The sequence below is a fragment of the Quercus robur genome, chromosome 7, assembly GCF_932294415.1.
Source record: "Quercus robur chromosome 7, dhQueRobu3.1, whole genome shotgun sequence".
Taxonomy (NCBI): Eukaryota; Viridiplantae; Streptophyta; class Magnoliopsida; order Fagales; family Fagaceae; genus Quercus; species Quercus robur.
This window is the reverse complement of record NC_065540.1, coordinates 14,676,385-14,693,997: the sequence shown is the minus strand read 5'-3', so window position 1 is coordinate 14,693,997 and position 17,613 is coordinate 14,676,385. Positions and strand designations below refer to the sequence as shown.

The 17,613-nt window shown below is 41.9% G+C and overlaps 4 protein-coding genes across 5 annotated transcripts; all 4 read right to left on the bottom strand.

Annotated features, from left to right (window-relative positions):
• Positions 1-341: 341 nt before the first annotated feature.
• LOC126691056 (uncharacterized) lies at positions 342-1,220 on the bottom strand. Its single transcript, XM_050386135.1, has 2 exons — positions 816-1,220; positions 342-749 (listed from the first exon to the last, which is right to left on the bottom strand). Exons 1-2 carry the CDS (start codon positions 1,218-1,220, stop codon positions 342-344), a joined length of 813 nt encoding a protein of 270 aa, XP_050242092.1.
• A 7,876-nt stretch (positions 1,221-9,096) lies between these two features.
• Positions 9,097-9,780, bottom strand: LOC126691055 (uncharacterized). Its single transcript, XM_050386134.1, has one exon. It carries the CDS (start codon positions 9,778-9,780, stop codon positions 9,097-9,099), a length of 684 nt encoding a protein of 227 aa, XP_050242091.1.
• An 84-nt stretch (positions 9,781-9,864) lies between these two features.
• LOC126691054 (uncharacterized) lies at positions 9,865-10,722 on the bottom strand. Its single transcript, XM_050386133.1, has one exon. It carries the CDS (start codon positions 10,720-10,722, stop codon positions 9,865-9,867), a length of 858 nt encoding a protein of 285 aa, XP_050242090.1.
• A 485-nt stretch (positions 10,723-11,207) lies between these two features.
• LOC126692411 (vesicle-fusing ATPase-like) lies at positions 11,208-16,517 on the bottom strand. 2 transcript variants are annotated; one of them, XM_050388010.1, is made up of 3 exons: positions 15,626-16,513; positions 15,480-15,521; positions 11,208-12,230 (listed from the first exon to the last, which is right to left on the bottom strand). In XM_050388010.1, the coding sequence occupies exons 1-3, from the start codon at positions 15,863-15,865 to the stop codon at positions 12,042-12,044; spliced, it is 471 nt and encodes a 156-aa protein (XP_050243967.1). In that variant the 5' UTR covers positions 15,866-16,513; the 3' UTR covers positions 11,208-12,041. The 2 variants fall into 2 exon arrangements, with proteins under 2 accessions (XP_050243967.1, XP_050243968.1); XM_050388011.1 differs by lacking the exon at positions 11,208-12,230 and adding an exon at positions 12,613-13,324 and having other exon boundaries at positions 15,626-16,517.
• Positions 16,518-17,613: the final 1,096 nt, after the last annotated feature.

The following is a 17,613-nucleotide window of genomic DNA, read 5'->3' as shown; positions in this document are numbered from 1 at the left end:
GGCATGGGTAAGTTGGAATTCCGGGATGTAGTCCCAAATAAATCATATGCACAAACATTCATACATGCTAAAATATCTAGTTCAAAAACCATGAGGTTCGCAACAACAGTAAATATCGGCAAGGATAATCAACATGTAATTTAAAGGAAAAAGGAGGAAAAGAATTTCACATATGTGGTTAAGGAGTTCAACTACAAGCAAACTGTAAAGTTTTCATAACAAAAGGGAAACTAGTTAACAATTAAACTAGAAACAAATATAAAGGTCGGCCAGGGCTTCTACTTCTTCAATTTCGTTTTGGCCACATCCTGGGAAGGCCGAGCAGGACTGGCTTCGGGGCCCTAGGAGACATCCCCTTCTTGGGAAGGCTGAGCAGGGTCAGTTTCGATGCTCTTGGGGACATCAGTAAAGGGAATGGCCTGTAGGGGCTGAACAAAGATGGCGGGCTCCTGGGCACCCAAGATCTGAGCATTGACCGTAGGCTCGGCACCCTCTTTAGACATCTCGGGATTCAGACCTCCAGGTGCTTCTGTCGCATCATGAGGCTCTCTTCCTTCAGTCGACTCGCCAAGAGGGACGATGATCTGAGCAACTTCTGACTGAGCAGCCCCTGCCTCGTGTGGATCACTCGTAGCCTCGGAGCTGGCGGAGGCGGTCTCACGGATGGCTGGAGGATAAAATATGCTCTCCGCCTTCCACAAGTCGGACGAAACTTCCACCCCAGCTCGTCTAAGGGCCTCTTCCCAAACCTAGGAGCAGTATAGCCTGCATACGCCGGGAATTTGAGCTTTAAGGGAGGCCTAGGTTTCAGCCACCCCCGCCTCGTAACCCTTCTCCTCGGCCTTGTCCCTGGCCACTTCGGCCTCAGTTCTGGCAAACTCAGCCTCCTGTTTGGCCCTCACGGCTTCGTCCTTGGCAAATTTCGCCACGCCCTTAACATTATTTGCCTCGATCAGTTGCTTTTTCAAATCGCTGATCTGCTCCTTAGCAATCTGCAATTGATCCTCGGCGGCGAGTAGGCGTTTTGTCTGTTCCTCGGCCTGCTTTTGGGCACCAGTCAAACCTGCCGCGACACTATCCCTGGCTCGGGCAGCCTCCTTTAAGTCCTCCCTAGCCTTCATGAGGTCAGTCTCGGAAGCTTTGAGGGTCCGTGCAGCATCTATGCGTTTGGTGCGTTCAACCTCGGCGGCCTTACTTTGCCCCTTAACTTCTTCCTCCATCCTATAAGTGGCCTGGATAGCTTGCCAATTGAGACAAGTATATTGTGAATGAAAATCTGGGAGCAAGAATTGATAGAGCCTTAGGTTTCAAGAGTCTTACCATACCCAGGTACCTCTACGCGCTAAGGAAAACCTTCTGTATCCTCATATTCTTCAACTCCTCCACATCAGTAGGAAGCAGCATGGTCCTCCCTAACGTATCGACCACATAACCGCCATCGCCGTCTCCAAGGTCCCTCATGGATGCGTTCTCCAACAATGGCTCCCCGTGGAGCATTGGGGCGGGAAGCCAAGCACTCCGCGCGGATTGGGCTTTGATCCCTTTCCCCTTGCTTTGGTGCCCAATCTTTAACTGTTTTGGAGCTCGCGGGGCTTCATCCCCCTCCTGAGAGGATTGGGATTTTCCCCCATCCATAGGTTCCTTCCCCTTGGGACTCTTCTTTCTCTTTGAGTCAGTGGGCTCCGGCCGAGGAGGCAAAGCTGATTGAAGAGGAGCAGGAAGTTTGGGGCAGGGAGATTGTGGCTGCGACTTAGTAGAGGAGGACCTAGTCTGGACGGGCTGGGGCAGAGGTGGTGGAGACGGAGCATTGGATTGCGGTTTTCCTTGTGCACCCTTCCCCGGCTGACCCTCGATGAGGTCAAACAAGCTGGTCGGGGGTTTTCTCTTGAGACCCATCTCAGCTCGGGAGGATATTCCCACTGACAACAGTTCCACTTCGGACAAGTCTGGGCCACCTAGATCACCAGAAGGTTCCTCGGATGGGTCGGCTTGGTCAAATGCCCCAAAACCCTCCTCGGACAAACCCAAATTACCTTCGTCTTCCGCTGCCTGATGAGACGACGAAGAGCCCACCAATGGGATGTACTCTGGGATAGGAGATCCTTCGGAGATCAAAAACCCTTTTTCGACTACGGTAATTTTCGGAAGCCGAGGACGGTTAGCGCTGATCACGTGCTTTAGGTCGGCAAATGACTTCTGAAGGGGAGCGTACCCTAAGATTTTGTGAGCGGCTCTGACTTGACCATCCTCGTCATTTACAAAAACTGCCGCTTGATGAACAGTTTCCAAAACAACTCGGTTAACCAGATGAAAGTGTCGGTGAAAGGCGTTTGGATTTGCAAAAAGAAGCATGTACATGGTTAGTAACTGAACCACACCAAATTAAAATGGCACAAAGGATTGGCACCCATTTGCTCTCTATACCCCACCTGGTTCTCCTTCCACCATCGGGCATGGAAGGCCATCTAGCCATTCCCCGGATACGATAAGAAAGTCCTTGTTCAACCCCTTGTTGGAGTCGGGGAGGCACTGGATTAGCCGAACCCTATCGTCTCTCGTCTTCATGTAGTAGGATTTGCCTTTCCAATTTTGGAGATTATAGCACCAATTTACGTCATAATGGGTTAGTCTTAGCCCTATTTTTTCATTTAAGGCATCCATACAACCCAGAATCCTAAACATATTGGCCGCGCACTGGGTGGGAGCTAATCGAAAATGCCTAAGGTAACTCTTCATTACCAGCCCCATGGGGATTCTCATACCCCCCTCTACGAAGGCGAGAATGGGAATTATCACCTCGCTCGTCCTTCTTAGAAGATGCCACTCCCGCATCTTACAGTGCCTCAAACTTACGTTAGGGGGAATCCTATAATCGGCGATTAACTTTTCCATCGCCTCCTCAGTATCAACCAATTCTCTCAATTTAACCCATTTGCACACCCAAACCCATTTGCCCACCCAAGCCCGCCCACTTTAATTGAATCCAAACCCACCCAATTATTAGTTGGGTTAAATAGGCATCAACCCAATTAGACCCAGTGATTATTGGGTTTTAACTAAAAACCTAGTGAACCCCATTTAACTCAAAAACAACATACCAAAATTCAACCTAGCCATTCCTATAAAAAAAAAATTAATTTCTCAATTTTAAAATCCATTCATTTTCCTATCCTTTCTTGCCTTTTCTCGGAAACCACAAAGAAAATTTGTCATTTCCTTTTCCCTCACTTTCTTGGCAACCAAACAACAGCACTCAAATTAATCTCTATCTCTTAATTTCTTAATTTCTTTTTTATTTCAATTAATCTCTATCTCTTTGTCCTGTTTCAATGGCAATGGCAGATAGATCAGTGATACCCACCTTCCCAACACCAAATCCTCCGATGTAGGGGTGTAATGTATGCTAACATTACATCAACAACACGTCGAACTTCACCGACAACTTCGACGAAGCACTCAAGTCAGCTCTCGAGACTTGCCAGAAAAATTTCAACCTTAACGTCATCGGCGAGCTCGACGATTTCACCGTATAGCAAATCGTAAGGCCCAGGTGTGGCGTTGTCGACATCGTCAACGGTACCTCGACCATGAACTCGGGAAAATCGAACACCTCCTCCACGCGCTTCCATACTGTCTCTCACTACATGCTTTTTCCCGGCAAACCTCGTCGGGCTCAAAGCAAGCGCAACCTAACCTACGCGTTCAACCCAGATAACAACCTCTCCGATGAGGTTAAGAGCGTGTTCGCTCTCGCTGGAGACACCATCGCTCAGCTCAAGGAACGGTGGACTAAGCAAGAGCCTTTGAACTCTGATTCCAATGCTCTCATTAAGGTCAATGGAAACTCAAAGCTGCTCCTTTTTCTTTGTTTTCCCTTCTTTTTTTTTTTTTTTTGGTTATGCTGTGTTTGGTTGCTGAGAAAACGAGGGGAAAAAGAAGTGTGAAGGTTGACACTTTTGAGAGTTATATGTGTTTGTTGTCCTCTGTTTAGGTGCCAATGGAAGTGTTTATCTGAAAGTAGAAATAATTAACAATTTTCTGAATTTTTATTAATTGAATTTTTGTTTGTTTGGAGTTCTCTTTGCCCTTTTGGTAATTTTGATAATTGGGTAATTGGGTGGGTTGGGGTTTACCCATTATAATTGGGTTGGGTTGAGTTTGGGTTAAAAACAATTAGTTAAATGGGTTAATGGGTTTTATATGAGAGGGCAGAGCAGAGAGATGAGATGAGAGGAATGAGGGACATCGTGAGAACTGATGATTTAATCAAGGGTAATTTGGTAATTGCCGGAAGAGCCCAACGGATAGCTTCAGAACGCGCATGGACTTTTTGTTTATGGACCTCCAGAGCTCCATAATTGGCTTGCGCGTTTTATGCCTTGGCCCAAAACGTAACTTTTACCCAAAAGTTGCGTTTATGCTGAACCAAACATGCGTTTATGTCCAGCTTTCTTCAAAACGTGTGTTTCAGCCCCTAAAAGCTGAAACAAACAGGCACTAAATTTGACCTTTTAGATTTTAAATAATTTTTCTTTCTTTTTTTGAGAAAAATCTTTTTTTTTTTCAATTGAAATTATGAATTTTTAATTCTTTAGTTTGCTCTATCATTGATCCTTTATTTATAACCAAAGGTAATAAAAATTTGAGAAATTCTCTTTACATCACAAAATCTCACAATATTTTTATTTTGGGTAAATTGCATATTACACTCCTAAAATTTAGGGGTTTTTGAATTTTACACCCTAAAATTTTAAAATTTAAATTTCATCATCTGAAGTTTGGGGGTGTTTGGATTTTACACCCTGATGTTTCAGAATTTAGATTTTAACTCCTAAATTTTGAAACTTGAGGTATAAAATGCAAACAATCTCAAATTTTAAAGGTATAATTTGCAATTTACCATTTTTATCTTTAATTGTGGTGAGTCCTAAATTTTTTTTTTCTTACGAGAGACTGACATCTTAGCTGTTGCGAAAATGTTGTGACAATTTACATATAATTTACAAGATTTGTGAATGAAACTTTTATAATCTAATTTTAAAATGAGACTTATTCTATTTAATTAATTTGAAATAATCTTATTTCAATTTTAATTTAGTTACTAATCATTAGAATAGATTTTTGATTGAGTAAAAAATTGTAGTTGTGAAGTACGGAAAAAGAATAAATCAAATAACAAGTCAACAAATTCAAAGTTTGCTAAAGAAAAAGGTTTTAATATGAATAATGCTGAATTTTTAATCCTTTGTTAGTTTGTTCAACTCGGCTAACATAGCCTCTCTCACCAAAAAAAAAGGGCTACATTTGGATTTGCCTCTAGGTAGCAAAAGCTAAAGAGCAAATGACTCACTTGCCAGAACTAGTTGCTAGGTAATCCAAGGGAGTTCACCACTGACAGGCAAAGCATTTTATGCTCATGCCCAAGAGCTAGGATAGCAAACTTATCACCAATTCAATGTAATTAAACCTAACCAGTATAGGATAGTGTAGGGACTGAATTTGGATTGGACCCAATATAGTATTGGATTTCAGCCCAACGAGCCCAAACAATGAATTTGTAAAGCATGGGTAAAAAAAACTAGTTCTATTCAATAAGGAAGATAATAACAGTTGTTGATTTAAGAGCATCAAACACAAATAAGATAAGAAAATCTGTCCTCGACACGGCCTGAGGAGCTATGTTATAATGTCTTATTGATGAACAAGGTTACAATAGTTCAAAGGATTATTACAAAGATTTCTTCGTTTTTTTCGATCCCTTCTTTTTGGCCACCTTTCTATGCTATATACTATAATCTTGGTATCATCTCTACCATACACGTGTAGGTTAGGTTCTAGGAACTCCTTCTTGTCCCATCCAACACCTCCCAGAACCTTCAACTTAGCAGCTGTAAGGCTGCTTAACCACTGTTCAGGTATCACCTCCACATTAATGTGGCCAGAAAGTTAGCTGGGATGCATTTAATGTAGAGGTAACAGCTTTTGAAGATATTTGTTGCCTCCCTTTACTCATCCCTTATCCAATGTCTGACTTCTAATCGTGATACAACCTTGAAGGATGTCCAGGATGATAAGACATTCTTACTGACCTCGAACCTCTGTTTCCGAGATGACTTTCCTCCTCGGACATATTTTGAACTATCATACATAATCCTTTTTTTTTTCTTATCATACCATTCCCATAATAACCTTATTTGACCATCCTCAGATTAGTTAATATCCTTAGATTGGGTCATAGGCCCAATTTGTACAGTTTTTAATAGTACCTTCTAGCTAACTTGACCCAAATATTCTTGCATTCTTACATCCCAAGCTTCCAATTCCCCTTTTACCTGGCCTACGACCAATCTTGAATCTGAGAACATTTCCACTGTCTTTCCACCCATTTTCTAGACCATCGCCATTCCCATCAACAAAGCTTCATATTCTGCTTCGTTGTTTGTAGCCGAGAACCCCAACCTCAATGATTTTTCAATGGTGATCTTCTCAGGAGATACCAGAACCAGCCCCATTCCTGATCCCCACTGGTTTGCTGCCCCATCCACATATACTTTCCAGGGTGAGGGGTATTGTGTGGAGATTAGGCCAACCGATTTTTCATCCATGCCATGCTGCTTCACATCTATTTCTCAGGAAATTCAGCAAACTCGGCTACTAGGTCGGCGAGGACCTGGCCTTTTACAAAGGTACGAGGCATATACTTGACGTCAAAAGCTCCTAGAATCGTGCCCCATTTGGCAATCCTCCCAGTATAATCCGCGCTCTGAAGTATTGACTTGAGCGGAAACTGAGTTAGGACAACCACGGTGTGTACCTGGAAATAATGGGGGAGTTTTCGTGTAGCATGCACTACCGCCAAGATGACCTTCTCCAGTGGTAAATACTGCACCTTGGCTTCATGAAATGACTTGCTTAGGTAATAGACTAGTTGTTGTATGCCACTATCTAGTCGTATCAAAACAAAACTTACCGTATGAGAGGCTACCGCCAAGTAGGCAAATAGAATCTCATCCACCTCAGGACTGGACATGATTGGCGGCCGAGATAGGTACTCTTTAAGCTGTTGAAATGCTACAGCACACTCCTCGGTCCATTCAAATCTTTTCCATTTATGTAGCAAAAGGAAGAAAGGTCTACACCTATCTGTTGACCTGGATATAAATCGATTCAAAACAGCAGTCATCTCGGTCAGTTTCTGGACCTCTTTGGGATTCCGAGGTGATTGCAAGCCGTTAATGGCCTTAATCTGATTTGGGTTCATCTCAATTCCTCCGTGAGTCACCATGTAACCCAAAAACTTTCCCGATCCTACACCAAACGAACACTTGGATGCATTCAGTCGCAACTTATGCTTCCTCAGAATTTCAAAAATGTTCGTGAGGTCTCCTACATGCTTGGACTCTACCTTGCTCTTTACAATCATATCATCAATATAAATCTCAATGCCCCTACCCAACTGTGGTTCGAACATTTTAGTCATCATTCGCTGATAAGTAAACCCTGTGTTTTTCAAACCAAAGGGCATCACTTTGTAGTGATAGTTTCCAATGGGAGTGACAAAAGTCGTCTTTTCCTAATTGTCCAGTGCTAGCGATATCTGATGATATCCTTGAAAAGCATCCAAGAAACTCATTCAAGGATGACCTACCATCGCATCCACCAACTGATCTATCCGAGGCATAGGGAAAGGATCTTTGGGACAAGCCTTATTAAGATCTGTGAAGTCCACACACACATGCCATTTCCTAGTTTTCTTTTTCACCACCACCGTATTAGCTAACCATTAAGGATAGAAAACTTACTTGATAGCCCTTGCTTGTTTGAGCTTTGTTACCTCATTTCTGACAGCCTCGGCATGTTCTTTGGACGGAAGCCGAGGTGGCTGTCTCTTCGGAGTAATGGAAATCTGTAACGGCCCCACCCCAACTGTGTAGATATTGTCCACTTTGGGGCCCATACCTCTCATGGTTTTGTTCTTCCCCAAGTTGCGTTGGGGAAAAGGCCTCTACACATTGAAGGGAGGTCATTCCTTATAAATACATTCCCATGTGCTTCCCTAGGCGATGTGGGATTCCATGGAATGCAAGACCCTCCTTTTTGGGTCACTACAATCCACCCCCTCTTACGGGCACACACGTCCTCGCATGTGGGGCCAACACTTTCAGCTAGGGCATGGCTTTGATACCATCTGTAACGGCCCCACCCCAACTGTGTAGATATTGTCCACTTTGGGGTCCATACCCCTCATGGTTTTGTTCTTCCCCAGGTTGCGCTGGGGAAAATGCCTCTACACATTGAAGGGAGGTCATTCCTTATAAACACATTCTCATGTGCTTCCCTAGGCAATGTGGGATTCCATAGAATGCAAGACCCCACTTTTTGGGTCACTACAATCCACCCCCCTTATGGGCACAAGTGTCCTCACGTGTGGGGCCCACACTTCCGGCTAGGGCATGGCTCTGATACCATCTGTAACGGCTCCACCCCAACTGTGTAGATATTGTCCACTTTGGGGCCCATACCCTTCATGGTTTTGTTCTTCCCCAGGTTGCGCTGGGAAAAAGGCCTCTACACATTGAAGGGAGGTCATTCCTTATAAACACATTCCCATGTGTTTCCCTAGGCGATGTGAGATTCCATGGAATGCAAGACTCCTCTTTTTAGGTCACTACAATAAGGGTTAACATTCAAATGATGACAAATGAAATTTGGATCTACACCTGGGGCTTCGTATGTGGTCCAAGCGAACACATCAACGTTTTCTTTAAGAAATTCAACCAATTGCTCCCTCTCCTGCAAAGGCAGTTGAGCTCCAACCTGAAAGAACTTTTTCATATCATCGCCAACAATTACCTTTTCTAGATCTTCACATTTCGCTTCATCGGCTGGTCCATTGAAGGGCAACACTGGAGTTTTTAATTGCTATAAACCATTATCAGCGGTGGCCGAGATTTCAGCCTCAGGCCAATGTTGGATGGCTGCTACCGGTCATTGTCTGGCTGTAGACTGACTTCCTAATATTTCCAAAACTTGGCCTCCAAAGGGATATTTCACCTTTGGGTGAAGAGTGGAGGAGACAGCTCCTAGGGTATGAAGTCAGGGTCTGCCCATAATGGTTGTATATGGAGAGAAAGCATCTACAACAATGAAGTCTACCTCCACCATATCCGGGCCAGTCTGCACAGATAATCTGATCTGACCTTTCGGAACGACCATTTTACCTTCAAAACTAACCAGAGGAGAACTGTAGGCTGTTAAGTTCTCAGGTTTCAAATTTAGCCCCTTATATAGGTCAGGATACATTATCTCAACTCCGCTGCTTTGGTCAATCATCACCCTTTTAACATCATACCCACCAATTCTAAGTGTAACCACCAAAGCATCATCATAACGTTGTATGGTTCCAAGTTTGTCCTCATCTGAAAAACCTAACACTAGTGGGATGCCCATCTTGACTCTCTTCGTCATTGAACTGGATTCCTCAGCTGGGTAATGGGATACTGACATTACTCTGGAAAAACAAGATCCAGTTCTCCCTAAGGCAACAAATATGACATTTATTGTGCCAAGAGGGAGTCTTGAAGAAGCATCTCCTCGAGACTTTGAACCCATTTGGCTTCCACGACCATTGGAATGATAAAAGAGTTGCATTAATTTCCCTTCCCGGACCAGTTGGTCTAGATGGTCCCACAAGTTTCTGCAATCCTCGGTAATGTGTCCATGATTCTGATGATATTGGCAGTAAATGTTTTGATTACGTCTCATAGGATCTCCTGCCATCTTGTTCGGTCATTTAAAGAATGACTCGTTTTTAATCTTCTCCAGAACCTGTTGTACTGATTCTCAAAACACGACATTAACCACCTAGGTGCTGGCAGATCTTGGCTGCCCAACAAAGTCTTTCTGAGGTTGGTTATTATTATACCAGTTCGACCTGAAATCCCTCCTCTCCTGAGGGATCACTTTAGTCTTTCCTTTTCCCTGCATTTGGTCTTCTTCTACCCTTCTATACTTGTCAACCCGATCCATAAATTGACGCACACTGGTAACATGCTTACCAGTCAGAGATTTCCTCAGATCACGCTCCGCTAGGAGGCCAGCCTTGAAAGTACTAATGGTCACATCGTCATAGTCTCCGTCTATTTCGTTAAACATCTCCCAGTATCTATCTGAATAGGCCTTCAGAATTTCCCCCTCCCGCATGGACATAGATAATAAGGATCCCAAAGGCCGAGAAACCCCGCTACAAGTGATAAAGCGAGCACCAAAGGCCCGGGTAAGCATCTTAAAGGAGTCAATAGAATTCGCCTTTAAACCATTGAACCACCTTATCGCCACTAGGCCCAAACTAGATGGAAAGACCTTACACATCAAAACCTCATCTTTGGAATGAACGGTCATCCTTTGATTGAAATGACTGACATGTTCCACTAGATCTGTTCGACCATTATAAATGGTGAACATGGGTTGATGGAATTGCCAAGGAAGACTCGCGACTTCTATGTTTCGTGTGAAAGGTGACTTAGAAACTTGGCTCAACGCCTTGTTCATGGCATCGTTCCCCAGGCCTTTGCGAGGTGGGCTTTTGTCTCTATGTCTATGGTGGTACTTCTTGTCGTAGGAGAAAGACTCGTTGGGCGGAGTTCTGGATCTCCGTCTATAACTAGCACCATCTGTCTCCTCGGAGGACAACTCGGAGTTGGGCGATGAACGTCTTGCCATGCGTGGCACAATTCCCTCTTTAACTCATCGATTTCACATTGCATGTCTCTATCGTTCTTTACATGGGAAACACGGCTCTTCCTTTGAGACTGGCTTTTACTAGTATGAACTGTGTGCACACTTCCCTCACGATCTCCTCTCCATTCGAGACTCCTACGCGGATTGCTATGTTGAGACCCCCTTGATTCTGCTTGGTGTAAATTAGCATCCACCTGGTGTGGACCTATCACTACCTGATGTGGACCTGCTTCTTCCATCTTAAACGTTGTACCCAAATCTCTTTCAGAATAGATCAAGTTCCTCCCACAGACGGCGCCAATTGTAGGGACTGAATTTAGATTGGACCCAATATAGTATTGTGTTTCAGCCCAGCGAGCCCAAACAATAAATTTGTAGAGCGTGGGTGAAAGAACTAGTTCTATTCAATAAGGAAGATAATAACAATTGTTGATTTAAGAGCATCAAACACAATTAAGATAAGAAAATCTGTCATCGACACAGCCTGAGGAGCTATGTTATAATGTTTTATTGATGAACAAGGTTACAATAGTTCAAAGAATTATTACAAAGATTTCTTCGTTTTTTTCGATCCCTTCTTTTTGGCCACCTTTCTATGCTATATACTATAATCTTGATATCATCTCTACCATACACGTGTAGGTTAGGTTCTAGGAACTCTTTCTTATCCCATCCAACACCTCCTAGAACCTTCAACTTAGCCGTTGTAAGGCTGCTTAACCACTGTTCAAGTATCACTTTCACATTAATGCGGTCAAAGAGTTAGCTGGAATGCATTTAATGTGGAGGTAGCAGCTTTTGAAGATATTTGTTGCCTCGCTTTACTCATCCCTTATCCAATGTCTGACTTCTAATCGTGATGCAACCTTGAATGATGTCCAGGATGATAAGACATTCTTACTGACCTCGGACCTCTGTTTCCGAGATGACTTTCCTCCTCGGACATATTTTGGACTATCACACACAATCCTTTTTTTTTTTTTTTTTTTCTTATCATACCATTCCTATAATAACCTTATTTAACCATCCTCGGATTAGTTAATATCCTCGGATTGGGCCATAGGCCCAATTTGTATAGCTTTTAATAGTACCTTCTGGCTAACTGGCCCCTATAGATAGCTAAGTGGAATAAATGGAGAAAGAAGCCAATGAGCACTAGCTCAAATGGCATCTCCTCCTAGTAAGAACAAGGTGGAGGGCAAGGTAATGAGTTCAAGACCCACTAGTGCATGTGTCTTTACCGAAAAGAAAAAATTCATAACAAGAACAAAATATGTGTGTGTATAAAGACTAGAACACAATCAAATATAGAAATATACCTTTATTCCACTCGAATTTGATGTTTCAAAGACAATGTCTGTATCACTTGATATCATCCCTCTTTCAATAGTACTAGATTTTCCTTGCCCCTCTACAGCAGCTTGATTGACTGTGAAAATATAGTTATTTCCATGAAACTCAAATGACACTCTTTGCCCTGCTGTCATTACCTGCGTACAACAAGAACAGTAATCCATGGCTTGAAGTGATATCATCCAAAAAGATTTAGGAAGAAAATAAGGTAGGCAAAACCTATAAATACACTGGGAACATTAATACATGTCTCATATGTTTCCTATTAGGGAGAAAAAAGGTGGGGCAAGAAGCACACTAGGACGTAGCTTTTCCTTCTTTTTCATCTCTCTCTCTCTCTCTCTCTCTCTCTCGGGGGGGGGGGGGGGTGTTGAGGGGCTTGAAATAGAACCTTCAAATAGAACCATTCTTTTGTTTTTGTGAGTAATAAAAAATCTTTTTATTAAAAGAAAAAAAACTAAAAAAAAAAAAAAAAAGCTCAAAAGCATTCATAAGCTTAAAATGATCCATAAGCTCAATTAACCTGTTTCAAGAGATCCCCAAAGCGTAGTAGGCCATTAACATAAACTGCCCAAAAAATTACACTCAAGCTCAATAAAAGATTTCTCCACAACCTCAAAAATTCAGCAATTCTGCTCCCTCCAAAACACCCACATAAGATATAGGGGTTACATTCCACATGACACATTCCTATGTCTCCCATACATCCCATTACAGCAACAATATACATCAATCATTTTTTAGGGCATCACCCACCGCATCTCAAGAGCTGATAAAAGAAATGACCATAAGTTGTGGGCATCTTAACAGGGTAGCAAAAGGAAATCCACTGAATCATTGTTGGCAATAGAGTGTAGCAAAAGATGATCCACCTATTCATTGTTTGCCTTACACATACAACAATTGACCGATGGTATATTCCTCTTTATAAGATTGTCTATAGTCAAAATTTTATACAATAATGCTGTCTCCACAAAGAATGATACTTTCTTAGGCACGTAACTAGACCAAATGCATCTCCTTGTAAAAAGCTTCCAGGTAGCATTTCTAAAATGTTCATAGTACGATCAAACACCATTGCTATTCAGTATCCATATCACACAAACAGTGCCTCCAGCAAAGGGCAGTTTATCATAAAACAAATCCATTAGAGAATACACCCCCTCCATCTCCAAATCATGAAAATTATGAATAAATCTCATATTCCAATAGCAGGAGCCATTCTCCCCTCCTACAGTCACCATAGAAGATATAGAAGCATCTTTATTTTCAGCAATCAAATACAGATTCAAATACAATTGCTTAAGACCCCAGTTAATTACTAAAATTTCATCAATTTGAATAAGCAAGAACTTTGATTTTAACCTAATCATGTGATAACAACATTTATTAAATATTTACAATTTTTGTGGGAACATGGCTCACACGCAGTTAAATAGAAATAAATAGCAACTCAACAAGACTGCTAGCCTCCATTAATCCTTTCCTACCACTCAGCATTATCAAGTGAAATGGCTCAAATTACTAACAAAATTATGTGAACTCTCACTTCATGAATTAGGGGTGTGCAAAAAACCGACGAACCGAAAAAACCGCTTCAAACCGACCGAACCGGTGCAAAAATTTCGGTTCGGTTTCGGTTTCGGTTCGGTTTCGGTTTTATTATATAAAAACCGAAAATTTCGGTTCGGTTTTCGGTTGCATATTTGAATGCACCGAACCGACCGAACCGAACCGAAATATATTATTATATATTATTTTATATTAAATATATAATATAAAGTTTGTAAAAATGGGCTTGGCCTTGCCAATATTACTCAAGCCCACTACCCATCAAGCCCACTACCCATTAGCCCACTGCCCATTAGATAAGTTAGATTAACTAACTAAAATTAAACAATTTAAACTAATTAAGTTTAACAAAAACTGATTGAAAATAAAGAAAATAAAAACCCTACCTTTACCCTACCTACCCCACTTTCATTTACACGGCATCTCCCTCATCTCCCTCACGCCTCCATCTCCCTCTCTCACAGACTCACACAAAGCTTCCTTCACTCCCTCTCACACACACCAGCCTCCATCAGTCGACATCTGCCACCGGCCTCCACACTCCGGCCTCCACACGCCAGCCTCCACAGCTACTCCACATCTCCCTCATCTCCCTCACGCCTTCATCTCCCTCATCTCCCTCACGCCTCACGCCTCCATCACTCTCTCTCACAGACTCACACAAAGCTTCCATCACTCCCTCTCACACACACCAGCCTCCATCAGTCGACATCTGCCACCGGCCTCCATACTCCGGCCTCCACACGCCGGCATCCATAGCTACTCCACATACCCCACAGCCCACACGTATTCACTGTCACGCCTCACAGCCTCCACTCCACACAAATCTGCCTCTGCTGCCGCCTCCATATGCCGGCCTTCACACGCCGGCCTCCCCACGTGGCTTGATCTTTTTATTCTCACGGTGACCACCTCTCTTTTTATTTTCTTGATAACCCTCTCTCTTTTTTTTATTTTGGGTTTTGTTTAAAGTTTAATATTAAATCAATGCTATTTTCTGTGAATCTGTGATTGTGATTTTGAGTTGTTATTTTCTTATTGAAAAATCGATAACCCCATGTGATGTTGAGTTGTATTTTTTCTTTTTGTAACTGTGAGTCTGTGATGTGGACTGAAACCGAAAACCGACTGAAATCAACCGAAACCGAAATACAACCGAAACCGACGGTTTTTCAACTATTTCGGTCGGTTTCGGTTGGGAATTTCACAAACCGAAAATTTCGGTTTCGGTTGGCCGGATTAAAAAAAACCGACCGAACCGAACCGATTACAGCCCTATCATGAATCCATGATCTGCTCAGCCTTCCTTCCCCTTGTCTTATAGCTTTTTAGCTTAAAAAATAAATAATAATAATAAATCCCCTCCTTACTAACACACTTGACGGCTTCGTTTAACACAATAACCATCCATGGGAACTCTTATTCTTCCACAAGAATTTCAACCCTCATCTTCTCACCAATTACTACATATCTAATTCTATCGGTTCCAATCTTACTTTCCATCCATCACAACTTCCTCATCTCAGCTAGTTACAAAATGGCAATGTTGTTTCTCATGACTAACTACATTTCTATATCATTAAACACGACCCACCTTTTAGCCATCTGATCAAATTACCCTTTTCATTTTATTAGCATTCAGTGATCAAACAAAAACGCTAAAGTGCAAATTCAGGTAGCAGAAGAGAAACCCCCAAGTACCAAAAAAGTCCCATTTATTTCAAAATCCTCAATCAATTACAGCCAACGCGCGCAGCCAAGTAAAACTACCAAACACGAAATGAAATAGTAAGTCATAAACATATAAACTCTACCTGGTTCATAAATCTCTTTTTAAGCTGGTTAGCAAGCACAACCTACAAAAAAAAAAAAAAAAAAGAGAACACCAATTTTTCAAGCATAAAATAAAACCCTGCATGAAGCCAAAACTTAAGATTATTGACTGAAAGTCTATAATAACCTGTTCACTTTTAGTCCCCTTTTTCAGAGACTCCAACTCAAGTGTAAGCAATGCCAGGTCGAAATTCTCAGGCGGAATAAATCTAAAACAAATTACAAACCACACACAACAATTAGAAACAATACTAAGAAAAAAAAGACGCGATGGTGGCGGTGGTGGTGGTGGTGGTGGTGGTGGTATCGAATCGAACGAGCTCTGAACTGTTAACCGATATGGTATCACCAGATGAAACCCTGGCATGCCGACGCTGAATCGTATTTAGAGCTATGTGGCCATTTCGTTCGCTCTCGTGAGCAGTATCATCATCAACTCTTAGTTAAGGCCACCAAAACAAGAATAATCAAACAAAGCCATCAATCTTAACAAAAATTACACGCAAATCTTAGTTATGCATGAAATCAACAAATTTCAGAGCAAATTCTAAAAGAGACTTTTCGGATTTACATCTAAGCAAATAAGATATGGCAAATCTTAGCTTGTGCAAGAAAATTCTACTATAAAGGATCAGAATCAAGGTTGATCAGAATTGGAAATGTGCATGATGAAACAAAATTTTAGAGCGAAATAAGGAGCAGTAAGAAATGAGAGAAAAGGATATGTGAGAGAAAGAACAAAGGAATCGGCGATGGAGGCGAGGTAGAGCTTGGTGCCAGGGACGGCGAAGCCATGAAGATCGGCGTGCAAGCAGTAAGCGAGGTTCGTGAGGGCGAGGTCCGCCGCCGGAGTGTTCGTCACGATCATGTTTGTAGACGACGGTGAAACCCGGTTTATATTCTGGTCGGGTCCGTGGAGTTAGGGTTCGAATTGAATAAAATGGGTTCGGTTTGCTTAACTGCAAAGGAAAATGGAGACGCTTTTAAATGTTTCTTCGCGGAAGATAATAAAGACACTTTTATATGTTTCTTTGCTTAACTATTAGCATTTCGAATCTCTTTTTCTTTTGCTTAACTGCGAAGGAAAATGGAGACACTTTTAAATGTTTCTTCGCGGGAGATAATAAAGACACTTTTGGTAGAGCATTTTAAGCATACAGTTTTTAAACAACATTACACGCATTTTTTCACCCACACATTTTTCAAAAAACTACAAACAACATTACTCAAACTCCAATAAGAACATGCCACATCAGCATATTACACATTATTACACATGAGTGAATAAGTAGTGTCACACATAATCACAACTCACCCAAACCAAAAATCTTCTCACTTTCTCTCAGATCGATCAACCACAAGCTTCGCCTCTCACCAGATTCTGCCTTCGTCCATGGAGATGGCTCCCAAACTCTCAAGGGCTAATATCGCCTCTCTCTCTCTCTCAAAAAAAAAAAAAACAAAAAAAAAACAAAAAACAAAAAAAACAAAAACAAAAAACAAAACAAAACGGCTACATAGGTCTGTCTAAATGATTGAGAAAACAATGGTCATTTCTCATGGGGCTCTATAGGCCAGACTAAGCCTGAATTCAGAGTCAGCTTGTCTAACTTGCCATTAATTACACAAGGAGACTATGAATGGGTTTTCTCCTTTTGGCGGGAAAATTGGCAAAGCTTTTTTTTATTTTTTTTAGAGAATGGGAAATTGGCAAAGCTTATAATACATTAATACCACAAATAATTTCACAACTTTTATAAGCGGTTGTAAAGTGGTGGGGGGCTGTGCTAGTAGTGTTGGGCTGCTTCCTACTACACTAGGCCTAAGTATTCTGGATAAAGGAGTTGGGACCGGTCCAGCTGCAACTCAATTTGGTCCGGCTTGTGCGCAAACTATTCCTAGTTTGCCAGAAACATGCTTGCGGCAAGCAGAGCTGTTTCAGACAAGTTGTGACAGACAAACATAATAATAATAAAAAAATAAAATATCTGGCTACTTAGTAGGAAATGACCAAATGATCCCCAAACACAATCACAGTAATAATAATCACTTTTACAGAAAGAAAAGAATAAAACGAAAGGGAGCAAATAGTAATATGTATAGGTTAATCAGAAA